The sequence below is a fragment of the Megalobrama amblycephala genome, linkage group LG11 (genome assembly GCF_018812025.1).
Source record: "Megalobrama amblycephala isolate DHTTF-2021 linkage group LG11, ASM1881202v1, whole genome shotgun sequence".
Taxonomy (NCBI): Eukaryota; Metazoa; Chordata; class Actinopteri; order Cypriniformes; family Xenocyprididae; genus Megalobrama; species Megalobrama amblycephala.
In genome coordinates, this window is record NC_063054.1 from 24,697,479 (window position 1) to 24,713,743 (window position 16,265).

The following is a 16,265-nucleotide window of genomic DNA, read 5'->3' on the forward strand; positions in this document are numbered from 1 at the left end:
ATAGAAGCAGGGTTGAAGTTTTAAGATTGCCCCCTAATGACAAACATAATAAAATATTAAAAAAAAGAATACTTTTGGAAAGAATGTGTACACACAGACACACACACACACACACACACACACACACAACCGTTCAAAAGTTTGATGTTCAGTTTTTTTTTCAGCTAGGATGTATTAAATTGATCAGTGACAGTAAAGACTTATAATGTTACAAAAAATTTCTAATTCAAACAAATGCTTTCTATTCATCAAATAACCCTGAGATTAATGTATCACAGTTTCCATAAAAAAATATTTAGCAGCACAACTGTTTTCAACATTAATAATAATAAGAATTAAAGCTGCAAGCAGCATTTACTGGGGTATTTTAAGCAAATATGCATAAAAAGATATTACGTTTTATTTAGCAAGCATGTACCCACTTAAATCATTGAAGGAACAGACCATTTTCAGCCAAAACAGGCAATTTAACTTTGAAAATATAAGTTTTTAAAGCTTTTTAACAGTTATAGCGCCACCTATGGTCTGATCTCTATAAAAGTTGGCATGCTTCTTTAGAGTCATATGCTGCATGTGCTCACTTAATTTTGTTAAGTTCTGAGTTTTCGTTTAGGATTTATAGGATTTTGAATACATTTTGCCATGCCCATTTACTAAATAACCCTGTTATAGCAACCCAAAGGGTAAAGTTATTTTGATAATTATTGATCTAGAGAGTCCAGAGGATTGTCCTGCACTGGTTTGGTTCTGATCAGGCAAGAAACCTAGGACTAGTTCGCAAAAGTAGGTTTTTTATATATTTCCGAATAATTAATGAACAATTTGATTGACAGCATTGGTTCTTGAGGCAAAGCATGATGAGATCTATCAAATGATATGCATATTGTGTGGATCTGTGAAACACCAGGTGATTACAGAGGTGTAAAATTCGTGGATAACACCATATGGATAACACCTCAACTAGTGTCTGATTCCTTTAAAAATTCTTACAGACCTCTAGGACCATAAGTCGAACATGCCCACCGAGTTTCATTTCAATCGGCCTCCGTTAACCTTGTCTGATAGGTGCTCAAACTTCATTGGCCGATTGTGGCCATGTTTTTTGAGATACACCAATGTCCTCATAGACTATTATACTTGGACCAAGACACTGCATGCAAAATTTCAAGTCAATCGGACTAACGGTTGCGTAGTTACAGCTGTTTTCATGTTTTTTCAAGTTATAGTGCCTCCTAGTGTCCAATCGACACACGTGTACTGAGTTTGGTGCAAATATCTAATTTCTTCTTGAGTAATAGCCATTTTAGTAAAAGTGGCTCCGCCCTCATCGTACCTTTTGGCGCCCCTTAGCGACCGTGAATCAAAATTTCAACTTTTTTTGATAATTATTGATATTTGATAATTATTGATAATTACTGATATATTGATATTCCTAACCCTAACCCTAACTCCAGAGAATCTTTCTGCACTGGTTTGGTTCCGATCGGGCAAAAAACCTAGGACTAGTTCGCAAAAGTAGGTTTTGGACAAAATTCAAAATGGCAGAAAATTTTTCCAGGCGGAAATTAAATCGGAGATATACGTTTTATCTGTCTTGAGCCAAGGATTCCAATGATATAAGACACTGGGACAAATGGTCTAGGAGTTATGAGCAATTTTGCGTTTTTGATTGCTGTAGCGCCACCTATTGACCGATTGGCGAGTCTGGGTATCTGAGTAGCGAGCAAGACTACTACCATTTGACAAAGTTTCAAGTCTTACGGTTTGGGCTGCCCGATCAGTTTTAAGGCATAAGAAAAATAATAAAAATCCTTACAATTACAATAGGGTTTCAGCACTACGTGCTTAAATATTTCTTGAGCACAAAATAATCATGTTAGAATGATTTCTGAAGGATCATGTGACACTGAAGACTGGAGTAATGACTGCTGAGAATTCAGCTTTGCCATCACAGAAATAAATTACATATGAAAATGTAGTATATTAAAATAGAAAAGATCTCACTGACCCAAAACTGCAGTGGTTTCATCTACACTGATTCCATGCAAATAATGCTCTATGCTCCTGTGACACACTGATAAGACTCCTAATTTCCCTCCATGAAGAGACACATCCAAAAAACAAATGGCAAGATGACAGCTGATTACCGAAAAAAAAAAAAAAAAATCAATATGCAATATGTAAATATGCAATATTCTCACAGGATGAGCAGAGCTGAGAGGCAGTGTGATGCTAATTAAAGAGAGAGGGCTTCTCAGGGACACTCAAGTTGAAAGTGGAAAGTTAAGAAATGTACAGTAATAACAATATATACGCATTGCATGAAGGACGATGTGGCATAATGCACTAACAACCACTCATACAGAAACACCCTGGAAACCACCCACATTACCCAATCACAGTGGTGTCGAGTTTTGCAGATGGATTAAGACTCACAGAAAAAGATATTTTTTCTCTTCTTTCAACTGATCTTAGAAGAATGTGTAATGAGAGGGGAGAAGGAGTGTTTGGAGGAAAACGCAAAAGGATTATTGGGACCGGGAACACAGAAGGCACTAGGGGAAGAGAGCGCTGCCATTTAAACATTTAATTTGGATTCCTGTCAGTGCTTGAAACAACACAGCTGAAATACTGAAGAGCTGATGCTGTTTTTCTGTCCTGAGAGCAATAATATGTGCCTATGAAAATATCTCTGAGGTGCATGCTGTAATGGGACACTAAAAAGAAGTTAGAAATATAGCGGGAATGAACCCTGTTAATTTGATGATTAAGAGGCAGAGGCAAACATAGCGCCCGCCCAGAGTAGCTTGACTACTTCTGGGGAATCCAATGTAATAAGTGTTCAAGGAAAGCTCCCTACGAGACTGAGGATGTTGATTAGAAATTACAAAGTCAATGTTTTTTCTGCTGCTGTAGAAAATTACATAGCCTGGTTTTGGTAAGACATGAGCTGGCTATGAATAAACAAAGCAGAGGAAGAAGAACACCTGGATCTCATCCTCTTTTCCACAGAAGAGCTCTCCAAACATCCTCGCTCCATTTCTCTCTCTCTTATTTAATCGCTCTCTCTTTCACTGTCACTCCATCTCTATCTCAGATACACATCATCAACTGTCTTGCTTGAAGGCTTGGACTCAGATTATCATGACAATGCAAGACGTGTTTTAATGAATAAATCTCCATTAGTTCCCAAAAGCGGTTTTGTTGTCTGTCTCTCTTTCTTTCCCTCTGTTTTCCTCTCAAACATGTACTGATAAAAACACACATTCGTTTCTATGACCTTACTTAAAACTGATTGAGACAGGGTCATGGAAACACGAAAACAGACGAAAAGCCAGACTCCAGACACAATGTTTTGACCTAGAAAGTCTGTTAGCTGAATATGATGGTCTGTCTGTGATTGTACGTGGGTGGGCTATAGATCTTGCCTTGATATAGATTAAACAAGATAGCTGCTACAATTCATTTCCAGATCTTCAAGTCTGCAAGGATTCCGTCCGTGAATATTATCAAGCATTGCTCTGATTTCACTACCAGACAGTTTGAATGATCGGAGAATAGCCTTTGTAAATCAAACACAGAACTGTGAAATGTGTAAAGTGTAATATCTTTGATTATATGACAGTATCTGAAAACACTGGACACCCATTTGGATTCTTGTATCATCCTGAAGGGGTTTCTTTTGCAATAATGACCGGCTGATTGTACATTACTCATCTTATTTACTCAGCAAACAAATTCTGTGAATATTAGGAAATTTTAGACTTGAACTTGAATTGACCAATTCTTAAAGGGATAGTTCACCTAAAAATGAAAATTATCCCATGATTTACTCAACCTCAAGCCATTCTAGGTGTATATGACACATCCAAAACCCCATCGCTTCACTACAGAAGACCTTTATTAACCCCTTAGAGCCATATGGATAATTTTTATGATGGATTAACCCCAACCCCAATATTCACTACCATTCTAAATCTTTGGAGAGCAAGGATATTTCTAAATATCCTTAAATATTAGTATATAATATTATAATTATATAATAATTATATATTATTAAATATTAGTCTGACAGAAGATAGTCATATACACCTAGGATGGCTTGAGGCTGAGTAAATAGTGGAACAATTTTAATTTTTGGGTGAACTATCCCATTAGTGAGTATTCGCTAGAGACTTGCAATAACAAGGAATAAAGAACAAAATACTTTATGGGGACCAGTGTTATTATTTTAGTAATATGTATTATAACATTTATTAACATTTTGAATTATCTTTTATTTTTATATTTTCAGTATTTATTTTAATTTTTGTATATTTTTTATATGCTTTTATAATTTCTTTTAATATTTCTATTTAGCTTTTAGTACTTCAACTTATTTCTTAAACTCATCTATGCCAAGGCAACAATAGTAGTTTTATTTTATTAGTTTTATATTAATATTAAAGTGTTTTGTCTAATATTTATACTTTGTTTCAGTTTTATTTCAGTTACCGAAATTATTTTTTAATATTTTTTTGTTTTAGTTAACAATGTTATATATAATATTTTGTTAACAACACTAGCATTATATTTTAGTGTTCAAATCACAAGTGAAAACATGATGCATGCATTAAGGTTGGTTTCACAAAGATCATCTTTTGCTTCCCTACTGGTTATTTGTCATCAGATACATTTCCTTCGAGGCTGTGAGATTGAATATTTAATAGTCAGCCCACAGCATTTTTCCATGCCTGATCTAAAATCAAGAGACGAGCCTCCCTGGCACACGCACCCAAACATAAACTCAAACACTCACACCATATAAGACAAAGGCAGGAGGCAGGAAGCAGGAGGCAGTTTCCAGGGATGTGTGAGCCAGCTACTGAATCACAAATTATTCATTAGTGGTGAAAAGTGTGAAAAGCGCCTCTGTTCACAATGTCCATATTTAATCTCATCTGGTTTCCCTGGAAACTTCTGTATTCAGTAGCAACACTTATTTCCAAGCATTCCAATGTCTGTTCTTCTTTCGCCATAATAGGAAACACTCAAAGCAAAACATAAAATTTAGTAATAATTACTGATAGTGTGAGAATCATATTTGCAAAACAATATGCAAAAGTATTTTGCTCTACCAAAAATGATTCAATTGTGATATAACCATGAGCAAGACAGTGTGGGTGTCATTTTGACTCGGTTGCCCTTTGTGTCTCTTTCAAAGCTTGCAATTTATTCCTCTGATGTGATTGAACATGAGCGAATTATAGCTAAGCATTCTGAGCGATGCAGTTTTTCTTGGTAAAACCTTACCTCCCAATTAGCTGGAACTCTCCAGCAACCCCACGGCGCCGCATGGCCATCAGCAGGCCACGCACAGTCATTCCTTCACAGAAGCAGACAACCACGCGGGCTTTGGGCAGACGCTCCCGCAGTTTCTTAAGCAGACGGTCAAAGTGCTTTTCGCCAGCATTACTGTATATCTTATCGGAGTGGGCGATACACAGACCCTCCTCTGCGGCCAACTCCTTAAAGGCCTCCATGCCACTCTCACCATAGTTACCTGTGTTCAGACACAAAATGTAGCACGGTTAATAAAGGATAACCTAAAACACATATGAAACAAGTGCAGCTTTAATCAAAGACACAGAATGGAGGATGGATTACCGCCACTGATCCAACACCTGTCAGAACAGTCAGAGCCCGGGATAAGAAATGGATGACAGTTGACTATGGAGGACACAAAATGACAGGCAGACAGGCAACTGAAAAAGACATGAAATGGAGACATGGTCACCACCATTTAGGATACAAATGGCGTCATACATTTAGAATGAGAAACACGAAATTAAAATAAAAAAAGGTCAGTATCATGCCTTCATACTTGATCCTGATTGGTTGACCACTGCATTCTGTAATCAAATATATTTGTATAATGACTGCTAAAGGGATAGTTCACTAAAAAATGAAAATTCTGTCATCATTTACTCACCCTCTTGTTACTCCAAACCTTTATGACGCAAAAGATGATCAATTAAAATATGTTTCAGTGCCTCTTTGTACATCCAATGAAAGTTGAAATGTTCTTCAAAAACATCAACATGATGAGAGTGTTTCATTTTTGGGTGAACTATCACTTTGAAGTCACTCATATCGCTTTACGCTGTCATTCTTATCATATTTCATAACTATTTGATTATTTATTGAGTAGTAGCCAAACAATATTTTGCGGTAAGGACCGACTGACTGATCATTATCCCTTAATTATACTCCACAGGCATTGTACTGTAACTAGACAAGTAGGACACCAATAATACTTTGTGGTGCTCTTGAGAATTACTGCAAATTACCATAATAGGTCACTTGAACACAGTGTATCCTTTTCAAAATATTGTATGAATCAGAAACGGGTCTGTACAAAAGCATGCAGCTCATAAAGATACACTTGAAACATCTTCCGTTCCATCCTGCATCTGGGCTGCCAAGCGAAATTTACATCTTATTGTGCAGGCAGCAGAGGTCACTGCTGTTGACTGTGCTCAGAAGAAGAACAGTGCTACTGTCTTATCAGGAGAGATGAGTGGTGTGTGGTCACTGATGACTGTCTGGAGGTCAGTCTTTGTAGAGTGGGTGTGCGGGTGGCAATTTGAGCACATTCGCAGTTCTGTGGCTCTCTAACAAGTCCTTTTCTCTCTCTTTCTAGGTTGTTTGGAACATCTTTATTTACAGGTTTAGATTCTCCCTTTGTAGCTTACTTCCTCTTTCTCAAAGAGCTAGCTCGAAAAAAGATGTATGTTTTCTAAAACAGTGTATCTGATATAGCAGGATGCATGGTACAAGTGTTGTTATCATTAACTAAACCCATTAAAATGTTTTTGGTCATTTAAATAAATAAAATAATATATAAATATTAGATGAAGCTAAAATTAAAAAAAGTTGCCTTGGCAACTAACTGAAATAGATTTAAGTTGAAGTTTAAAGCTAAAGAGAAATATATATATTTAAAAAAACTAATAAAAGTCACATTTACCAAATTTACCATAAGTAAATTACCAAAAATTTAAGGTAACACTTTATTTCAATAGTTCACTTTAGACATTCTAAGTTAGCAACTACATGTAAACTAGCAGTCATTAGAGTGTTAGCAGACTCTCTGCTTAATATCTGCTAACACTTTGTCTGTTGGGGCACCATCAAAATATTCTACTAACTAGAAGTAATTAATGAGAGTTATTTGACATGTAGTTGCAAAGTTTCTTATCACGTGCAAAGTGCACGTGCATCATCTGCAACTACCTCAATGTGTAACCTACTGAAGTATGTGGAGGAGGACTCAAAGGTAAAGCCTGTCCTAAAAGTTGTCTAGTAAATGTCTATCCAAGGGGACAACCCATCTACAGTTAGTAGAATTTCTAAAGAGGACTATCCAAATGAAGTGCAACCATAAATAATAACACTGCATGTTACGCAATATGGATGTCTTGCAAAGAGAGTCAAAAGACCAAATGATTTATACTAAAAAAGGCAATACTGGTTTTAATGTCTTTTATCTTTTTTTTCAGGGGGAACGAAGGTGTTTGTTGTTTTTAAAGGCTTTTTTGCTCACTATCATAAAATTCTGTGGAAAAAAAACAAGACCTGTGAGTTAAGCTATCAAACACTATAATCATTTCACACAAATATTTCAGCTGAAAAAAGCTAGAGATGTCCTCCTGGTGTCATATTAATAGCATTTGAACCACAGTTAAAATGCATGAATATTCTAATGAAGAGAGGTACCACAAGCACAGTGTTAAATAAACAGTTTGATGCTAATACTCAAAGTTCACTGATCTGTTGTTTTGGTGATAATAAGAATACTGACATGTTTTGATTTATAGGGATTTTTGTGTCACTTTTCAGCTGCTCACGCTGGGAGATCAGCTAAACCAGTTGAAGGCCAGCAAGCCGGCTGTAGATTTAGTTCAATTTTTCAGCAGGGTTTACATCAAAAGAATTAAACTTTTTCTAAAGATTGCCATGCAAGCTTGTGTAAAACTGGTGCCTGTTTAAACACGGCCATTAAAATGTCTCTAAACCAGACATGAATTTAAATTTGGCTGGATAATTAATGTAATCAAAGATCTCTGATGTTACTATAAGCAACAGGCAGCGGTGTCCGACACAGTTGCTGATGTTGTGTTTGTGAGTTATTGTCTACAGTTCATGACTGATAAACCATGAACAGAGTCTCTCCTGAGAGGGAAAAGACATCTTTCTAATTAGTTATCACCAAACAGAACAGAAAACTGAGCATTAGCATTATATTGCTTATTTAAATATGTGCCTGTGCTGCCTCTTTACTTTAGGACATTCAAATATTTTTAACATATGTTTGTTATAAGTAAGCAGACATGTCAAAGCCTATAAAAAATCATTAACAAAATTGTGTAACTTAGTAACAGTATCACATTACGCCCTGACATGCATCACAACTTTAATAATATTTTACATTGGTTTTTATTCACTATAGTATGCTGACAGTAATCTAAAGAGGATTTTCTTTCCACTAGCTAGCTGAGGAACAAAATTAAAACACTAGCATAAAAGAAAACAGAAAGTGATTTGACCCATACATTAAACATCTCAATGTGTGGTTTAACAGATAAGCTTTCCACCTCTGGGCATTTTATTAACAAATCAAAAACAGAATTGAAAGTGATACACATAACAATGCTGGAGGGAGCAACAACAAAAAAATGTGTGTGTGTGTGTGTTGTGGGCAAAAAGGGGAGAATACATTATTACACTCATTGTATATGGAGAAACTGCTTGAGTCATTAAAGCATGCTTCAAATAATAAAAAGGTCTTTGGCCGACTTGCACTACAACTCTAATGGAAGTGAATTACCATTTAGGTACATTTACAGAATGGTGCACTCATTATCTTCAAATGCAGCGTTTCCCAATTGTTTTTCCTTAATTAAAAAAAGTTAACACTTAAATCATGCCTGTTATACGTTTGTGCATTTATATTCAAAGCCAGACTTACACAACCTACTTCTAATTAGATTTTGTCAATCTATATTCAAAGTAGAGGAAAGCAGAGAGTGTTGTAGCATTGAGTCTAAAATCACTATCATACCACCACCCACCTAAAGTGACAGCAGAAGTAAGATTATGCACAAGCCACATTTCATGCCTGGCTTATAGTTTGATTCGTGATTATGTTAAAGGATCATGTTAAATGACAGAACAATTTTGTTGATATGTAACATCCACACCAGCTTTGATCTACATGTTTGAAAAACTAGAAATATCATGGCTGACCAGACAGGTTTTCAAGGACTTTTCAATATACTTCTACTGGACCCAAGAATATTGCCCATAATGGGACAGTGAATCAGCTATACATTTGCACAACACACTGTCCTATATTTCTATATTTGTTACCAATTTTACTTGCTTTTTAGAATTAAAATGCTTAAAGGGTTAGTTCACCCAAAACTTTTTGTCATTAATTATTCACCCTCATGTCGTTCCACACCTGTAAGACCTTCGTTCATCTTCGGAACACAAATTAAGATATTTTTGATGAAATCCGAGAGGTATATGAATCGTCCATAGACAGCAATTTAACCACCACTTTCAACGTCCAGAAAGGTACTAAACACATTGTTAAAACAGTCACTGTGACTGCAGTGGTTCAACCTTAATTTTATGAAGCGACAAGAATACTTTTTGTGCGCAAAATCAAAACAAAAATAATGACTTTGTTCAACAATTTTTCTTCTTCCCTGTCAGTCTGCAACGCAGTTGGTGCAGTGAGCTTCCATGTTTACGTCCAAACGCCGACTCATTATTGGCCGGCTCCTGCGTTAGCATCACACACAGGCGTTGAGGTGCTCACGTGAACATAGCCTCAGCCAATACTGAGCCCGAGTTCGGACGTAAACATGGAAGCTCTGCAATGCGTTTACTGACAGGGAAGAGGAAAAATTGTTGAATAAAATCCTTATTTTTGTTTTGTTTTTGCGTGCAAAAAGTATTCTCATCGCTTCATGAAATTAAGGTTGAACCACTGCAGTCACAGTGACTGTTTTAACAATGTCTTTAGTACCTTACTGGACCTTGAAAGTGGTCGTTACATTGCTGTCTACAGACGAGTCATCTCGGATTTCATTAAAAATATCTTAATTTGTGTTCCGAAGATGAACGAAGGTCTTACGGGTTTAGAACTGGAAGGACATAAGGGTGAGTAATTAATGACAGAATTTTCATTTTTGGGTGAACTGACCCGTTAAAATAAAATGGGACATGGAATAATTAGGCCTATTTTGAACAAGTAAATTTGATTAATTTAAAATGTTTTTGAGATGAGTTGTAGATTTCTAAACTACATAAAGTTACATATGTTTTTTAAGTGTTACAACAAACACAAAAGTGCTGCAACACTCCCTTGTCTCTAAATAAAATCCCTGCTTGCATCAATGTATCAATTTCCATATTTTTTAGCAGAAAAATGTGTGAAGTTTGAGTCAAATTGCCAACAACAACAAAAAACTACGAGTCAAACAAAACGTGCAAAATGTGTTACAATAATGAAATGACAGATGGGCTACCTGTATTCTCATATAACGCATTTACATTGTTTAGAAAAGTTATTCATAGTTATAACAAGAGGATAGTGACTTACCCTCTGTGTGAACCGCAGACACATAAGTCCAGTTATAGTGTTTGACTATGTCGAGCATGGCGCGCGCCTGCAGAGTATCAGAGGGCACGACACGAAGGAAGTATTTGAAGAGGGTTTTGTCGCTCAGGTCTATGCTGGTGGCCGAATAAGCAATCTGGGGAATGTTAAACAGCTGGAGAAGATTCTGCACCTGGATGGCCACCGAGCTGGAGCCCGGACCTATGACTCCAGCGATAGGCTTCTTACTGGGAGGAGGCTGGTTGGAAGGCGTCCCGTCGATGCACCACTTAGATCCGTCTTTGTCGTCCCGAATGGAGATGAGGGAGTCTCGGATAAACTCGATGCTTTGCTCCAGAGCAACGGATGAGTGCCAGCACGAGTCCCTGATCTCGCAGCCCAGGGTGATGTTGGGCAGCAGGTTCTGGTCGGCGTTGATACGGTCCAGCGTATAGAACATCGCCTCCACCCGTTGAATGCCGTACTGCTCGCGCACATCCCCGCATTTTCTATCGGCCACACTTTCGGCGGACGGCTGGTGGTGCACGGAGAAGAGCGCACCGATGATCACGTCGCCATCCATGCGGGCGACAGACCGGGCCGCCGCGCGCTGGACCGCCGAGCGCTTGTATATGTTCCCAAGCGCGTGAGATAAAAGTGTCGGTAGAAACAGACACAGGAACAGTGGGAAGTGTCCACACGAGACACGGGGCATCTTCAAGCGTGCCATGTTCCACATTGTGTGACAGGCATAGTGTGCGAGCTGCTCGTGCCAGCGGTGCTCGTTTCTCTGCAGTCCCAGATTCAATTAAGCGACCAAGATGCGCACGTGAGACAACATAAATGCGCCCTGACACCTGCTGAGAAAACATAACACAGAGTTAGTTAGAGAAAACATCTATTATTCTAAAAGCATACATGTGCTAGAAACAGTGTATCATTTAACATTGATGAAGTAAGGAAGTGCTGCAACACAGGGTGAGTTGTAACAGATTAACCAATTAAAAATGAGTTACATGGGTGAAATCAGGACCAGCACCCCACAAGCTGAGATGGCAGTTCTAAAACTCAAAATAAAATAGGCTATAAAAGATCTATAGGACAAATAAAATGCGATAAAAAAGATCATGCTTAAGTTCAGGGTTTCATTTGTGATAATATTAATGGATAATAAATGACAGAACATGTGAATTGTTTAATCTGATACATAACATCTACACAATATTGTCATCAGTAGTTTAAAACTAGAACACAATGTCTAAAAGGGTTGTAAAACTTAGCAACTTATTTCTGGGCGCAAAAAGATTGCACAAAATGGGACAGTGTTTAAGCCACATTTCCAAAAATTCAGTGTCTGATATGCTTTTAAAGTTGTTAGCCAATGTTTTATACATCTTATATCTGTTGTATAATTGCAGTTTTGAATGAAAGCATTTCCTATATAGCCTATTATACAATTTGAATTCAAATGGGGTGGGTGGCATAACAATTGTTTGTACATTTGATTACCACAGTAAATACGTGCACAACTTAAAATGTAGGCTGTGTTTTCGGTTGTTGTTAGAGCTCATCTAGTGGGGTAGGGAGTAACAACAACATCCTTGTGACATAAAATTACATAGTTTAGGGATACGCTGTAGATTTACAAACTAATTTGTTTAGTGGCTGACAAATATGGGAATAATATAGCCTATAGCCTAACACGCGCCGGTCTCTGTTAGGTGTCGCTTTAGAAGCCTTGCCTATTAAGTTTGCCAAACGTACGTCATTATTCAGTCTATGCAAAATAACTGGCGAACGAGAGAGTTACTGGTCGAATATAAGAAAAAGAAACATATAACCACAGAATGAGCATCATTCACAAGTTTTGTTGGCGAGGTCGTCGTTTTTCTCGTCCTTGTGGGGGCAAGTGCCGGGCGGTTTCAGCACCGCGGACAGCGCAGACAATCTTATGACGGACAGTGAATGAAACTATTAGACGCGCCTTTGTAGTCAACGCACAACTATTGGATGCGATGTGTTTGCCCACAAAACCTCGGATACTGCGTGTTCCCCTAAAACTCAATGCGACCATATACAAGGCAGACTTATTTTCATACAGAACGAGATGAATTGAATTGCCCTCATCTTACCACAATCTTAATTCGAGTCTAAATACAGAAAAACAGAAAAATTGAAGCCTAAAAGCAACTATTTTGTCAATATCACACATCATCGCAAAGATAGATGTCTTGTGCCATACATTCACGTTCGTTGTTCTATCGTTTCCATTCAGCATTATAATGGCTTAATCGATTGCACTCAATGACAAATGAGCCATAATTACGATACAATGCCTCCTGTACTCGCATTAGTGACATTGCCACATCTGTTCGTACCTGCAGTTACCAGGAAATACAAACAACGGAAACATCTGCACAGGAATTCGATCGCTACGCACCTGAGTCAATGAGATATCGCTTCACCTCCTTCTGAGACAGCTGCTGCACTGATGATATACTTCAGTTATCAGTCTGCATCCAAGCCAGTGGATCTCTCTCTCTCTCTCTCTCTCTCTCTCTCTCTCTCATATGGCACGTAACAATGTGGATTGGTCTCTCTCTCTCTCTCTCTCCATCTTAGTGATGTAAATATTATATGGCACGTACAATGTGCTTGATTGACAGCTAACTGTCATGATAACCAAATGTCAACTATTTTTAAACAAAACGCTATTTTGTGATAAACTTGTTATATGCATCTATAAATCTTTAATAAGTTTAAAAAGTAATAAATAATGACTGTAATTATGATTTGTCGATGTACAGCCCGATTCTACTAATCCGAACGGAACTGTTGCTATGGTTACCTCCTCAACCGAAAGCGATTTCTGTTCGCGAGGGTTGCTATGATAAATTAAGAGCTCGGATTAATTTGTAATCTCACTTTTTTCGTACACTGGAAAAACAAACATATTAATGTATATATATATATATATAGCCTATAAGGAATATGTACTTTTTAAAGTCCCCCTGAAATCGAAATTTAAGTTTTTTAGCTTTTAGTATGAATATGTTAGCCTTAAGGTTATGAATGGTGTATTCCAAAACAATAGCTGGGTCCGAAATCGCGTACTGTTGAGTAGGTACTACATTTGAATTTAAATTTACTTCACGACCGTTGAAAATGCGTGTAGTATGGTCACTCGTGTTGTTTTGAATGGGAGAAAGTGCAATGCAATATGGCGGAATAAGTCCCGCCATCTAAATGAGAGCCAATCACCGACTGAGAAAGTCATCGCGCCACTGCAGCGGCCGTTAGAAGCTCCGGTTTCTATAGAAACAGTCAGAAGCGCACCTCCGAAATAGGGCACAAGAGACGCTCATTTAGGTCTGCGCATGCGCATTAGCTTGATACAGCCTAAAAAATAGTTTTTTTGTCATGATTCGTGCGTTTAGAAAAAAAAAGGAGACAGTTGTTGTCAGATTTCATTGGATTACAAATATAAAATTTAATCGAAAGCTTGGCAAACAGCTTTGGAGAATTTGATGTTTCCCCATTGAAAGAGATAGGAGCTGCACTTGAATGTGCGTTTCAAAGGCGTTTCAAAGATGGCCGCCGAGTGAAATTACTTGTCTTAAAGGGACTTTGGTAGTATGAATGAATTCAGACATACTACCAAAGTCTTTGGTTCTACATCAGCCATGTTGTTACTGTCACATACCAGTCAGTTACTTCCCTTCAACTCCATTCACAAATCCTCTCCCGTGGCCTCATGGGATAATGAAGTGTCCATCATATGTGCTCTTCAGAATCTCGCTGGAAGTAGTAAGTCATCGGGGTACTTTTCACCTACTGTTTTTCATGTTCTCCAAGACGTACGTGTGCTATTAGGGATAAATATGCTTTCCATAGACGCGAATTAAGTTTTTGAGTCCAGAGACACGAGAGCACAGAGAGGATCATATGGGCGAGTCGGCACAGACCACAAAACGTTCAGACACATTTGAATCTACAAACAATTCTATATTTTAAAGCAATATGGAGGAGAAACAATTACAGATTATGAGGAAAATTGGGTTTTGCGAGCTCAACGGCTCTGGCTAAGCTGTGATATAGTCGAAAAGCTATTGGCTATTTTGGGAAAAGGGGAGGAGCTTCTAGATATATCCCACCCTGCGCGTTCCAAGGCACTTCAGTGGGCCAAACAGGCAAAACCAGCTTGGTCAGGCTGGAAGACCACCTTAAACCAGTTTAAACCAGCCTATAGGTAATTTAAAATGACCAAAGAAAGTTTTGGAATAGTGGAAAGAGAGGTGGGAGTGTGGAGGACAACCATTAAAAGTCAGGTTTTTAATTGGGTCCAAATTTGTATAGCCTACAGGAAAGTTCTTCTTTTTTTTTATTAAAATGAATGAAGAGCTTGGTCCTCGGATATAGGCTTCATGGTGCAGGCAAAAGGGATGAACATCCTTCTGTAGAAAAACAGAAAATACTTTATGGTAACATACATGAAAAATGCATAAGAAATTTAGGACACAATTAAAATTTTACATGACATGTTTGAGTTTGTTGCCACTGTTGCACATAATATTCAGCAATACTATAGATTTGACTGTAGTGATGTAACCCCACCTGTTCGAACTGCCCGCTCTATGCGGGACTCGAACCCAGGTCCACCAGCATGGGAGCCGGGAGCTCTAACAAGCAGCGCATCTTGAGATCAGTGGAGTGAGGTTTACACGCACAACTCTTACCGGCCTACGTCCATTACACTGATGCTATTGGATGAGAACTGAACCGAGCTGGATGATGACATCACTGTTTTCTGCTTTATAGCTGAATTGAACTCATTTTATATTTGATGAACTTTACACAGTTATTGAACGAAACTGAATCAACACTGAACTGACCTGCTGAACAATGTCACTATTTACTTTTTAGAGTTGATTTACAGCAGAATTGAACTCTGTTTTCATCAAAGAATCATTATTTTCCTGTTTATTCCTGTAAAGGTGCACTTTGAAACAATCTGTATTGTATAAAGCACTTTATAAATAAAGGTGACTTGACTTGATTTAACACTAGATTACATATTTAACACTAAAAATACATGCTGATATGAATCTCATGTGAAGTAGCATAAGTGGCTGGATATTTATTGAATCTTTCCCATGGCAGAGCGGTTCTCTATTCAGAAGGATTAGGCTACTAATGGCAGTATGAGGCTGAAAAGAATGTGAAAGTATACAGCGCCATCTACTGACAGAACGACTCTTCGTTTCTAGACTTGACAATGTGGTTTAGATTTTGCCAACGTCTTCTGGCAGCATTTCCAGGCAGTTGAGAAATTGTAAAGGTATGGAAAGCTAGAAGAGTTGGATCGTGCTATAGATAGTCTATATGTAAAAAAGTAAATAAAAATGCTGTTCAATATTTATTACAATGCTGCTCTCTGGTGATTTAAGGTTGATATTACAATACAATAAATTTAGATACAGTGGGGGGAAAAGGTAGACATTTCCATTTCATGTTTTGTTGAATGTTTTTTACACTATATTTTTATTTTATCTTATCCCCATTCTTTCTAGATGACTATTACATTTGTGAATTATTATAGTTTTGCCCTTATATG

At 37.6% G+C, this 16,265-nt stretch overlaps 1 protein-coding gene across 4 annotated transcripts in view; it reads right to left on the reverse strand.

The window, feature by feature from the left end:
• The window catches only part of grm1a (glutamate receptor, metabotropic 1a), a 45,176-nt gene extending 31,712 nt beyond the window's left edge, over nucleotides 1-13,464 (reverse strand). Inside the window, exons 1-3 of one of the 4 annotated variants that reach the window (XM_048206909.1) lie at nucleotides 13,092-13,413; nucleotides 10,655-11,508; nucleotides 5,293-5,542 (exon numbers count right to left, since the gene is read on the reverse strand). In XM_048206909.1, the coding sequence (XP_048062866.1) occupies nucleotides 5,293-5,542; nucleotides 10,655-11,390 (986 nt within the window). In that variant the 5' untranslated portion in view covers nucleotides 11,391-11,508; nucleotides 13,092-13,413. Of the gene's footprint in view, nucleotides 1-5,292; nucleotides 5,543-10,654; nucleotides 11,512-13,091 lie in introns of all 4 variants that reach the window. The other 3 variants (XM_048206910.1, XM_048206911.1, XM_048206912.1) reach the window with 3 other exon arrangements.
• Nucleotides 13,465-16,265: the final 2,801 nt, after the last annotated feature.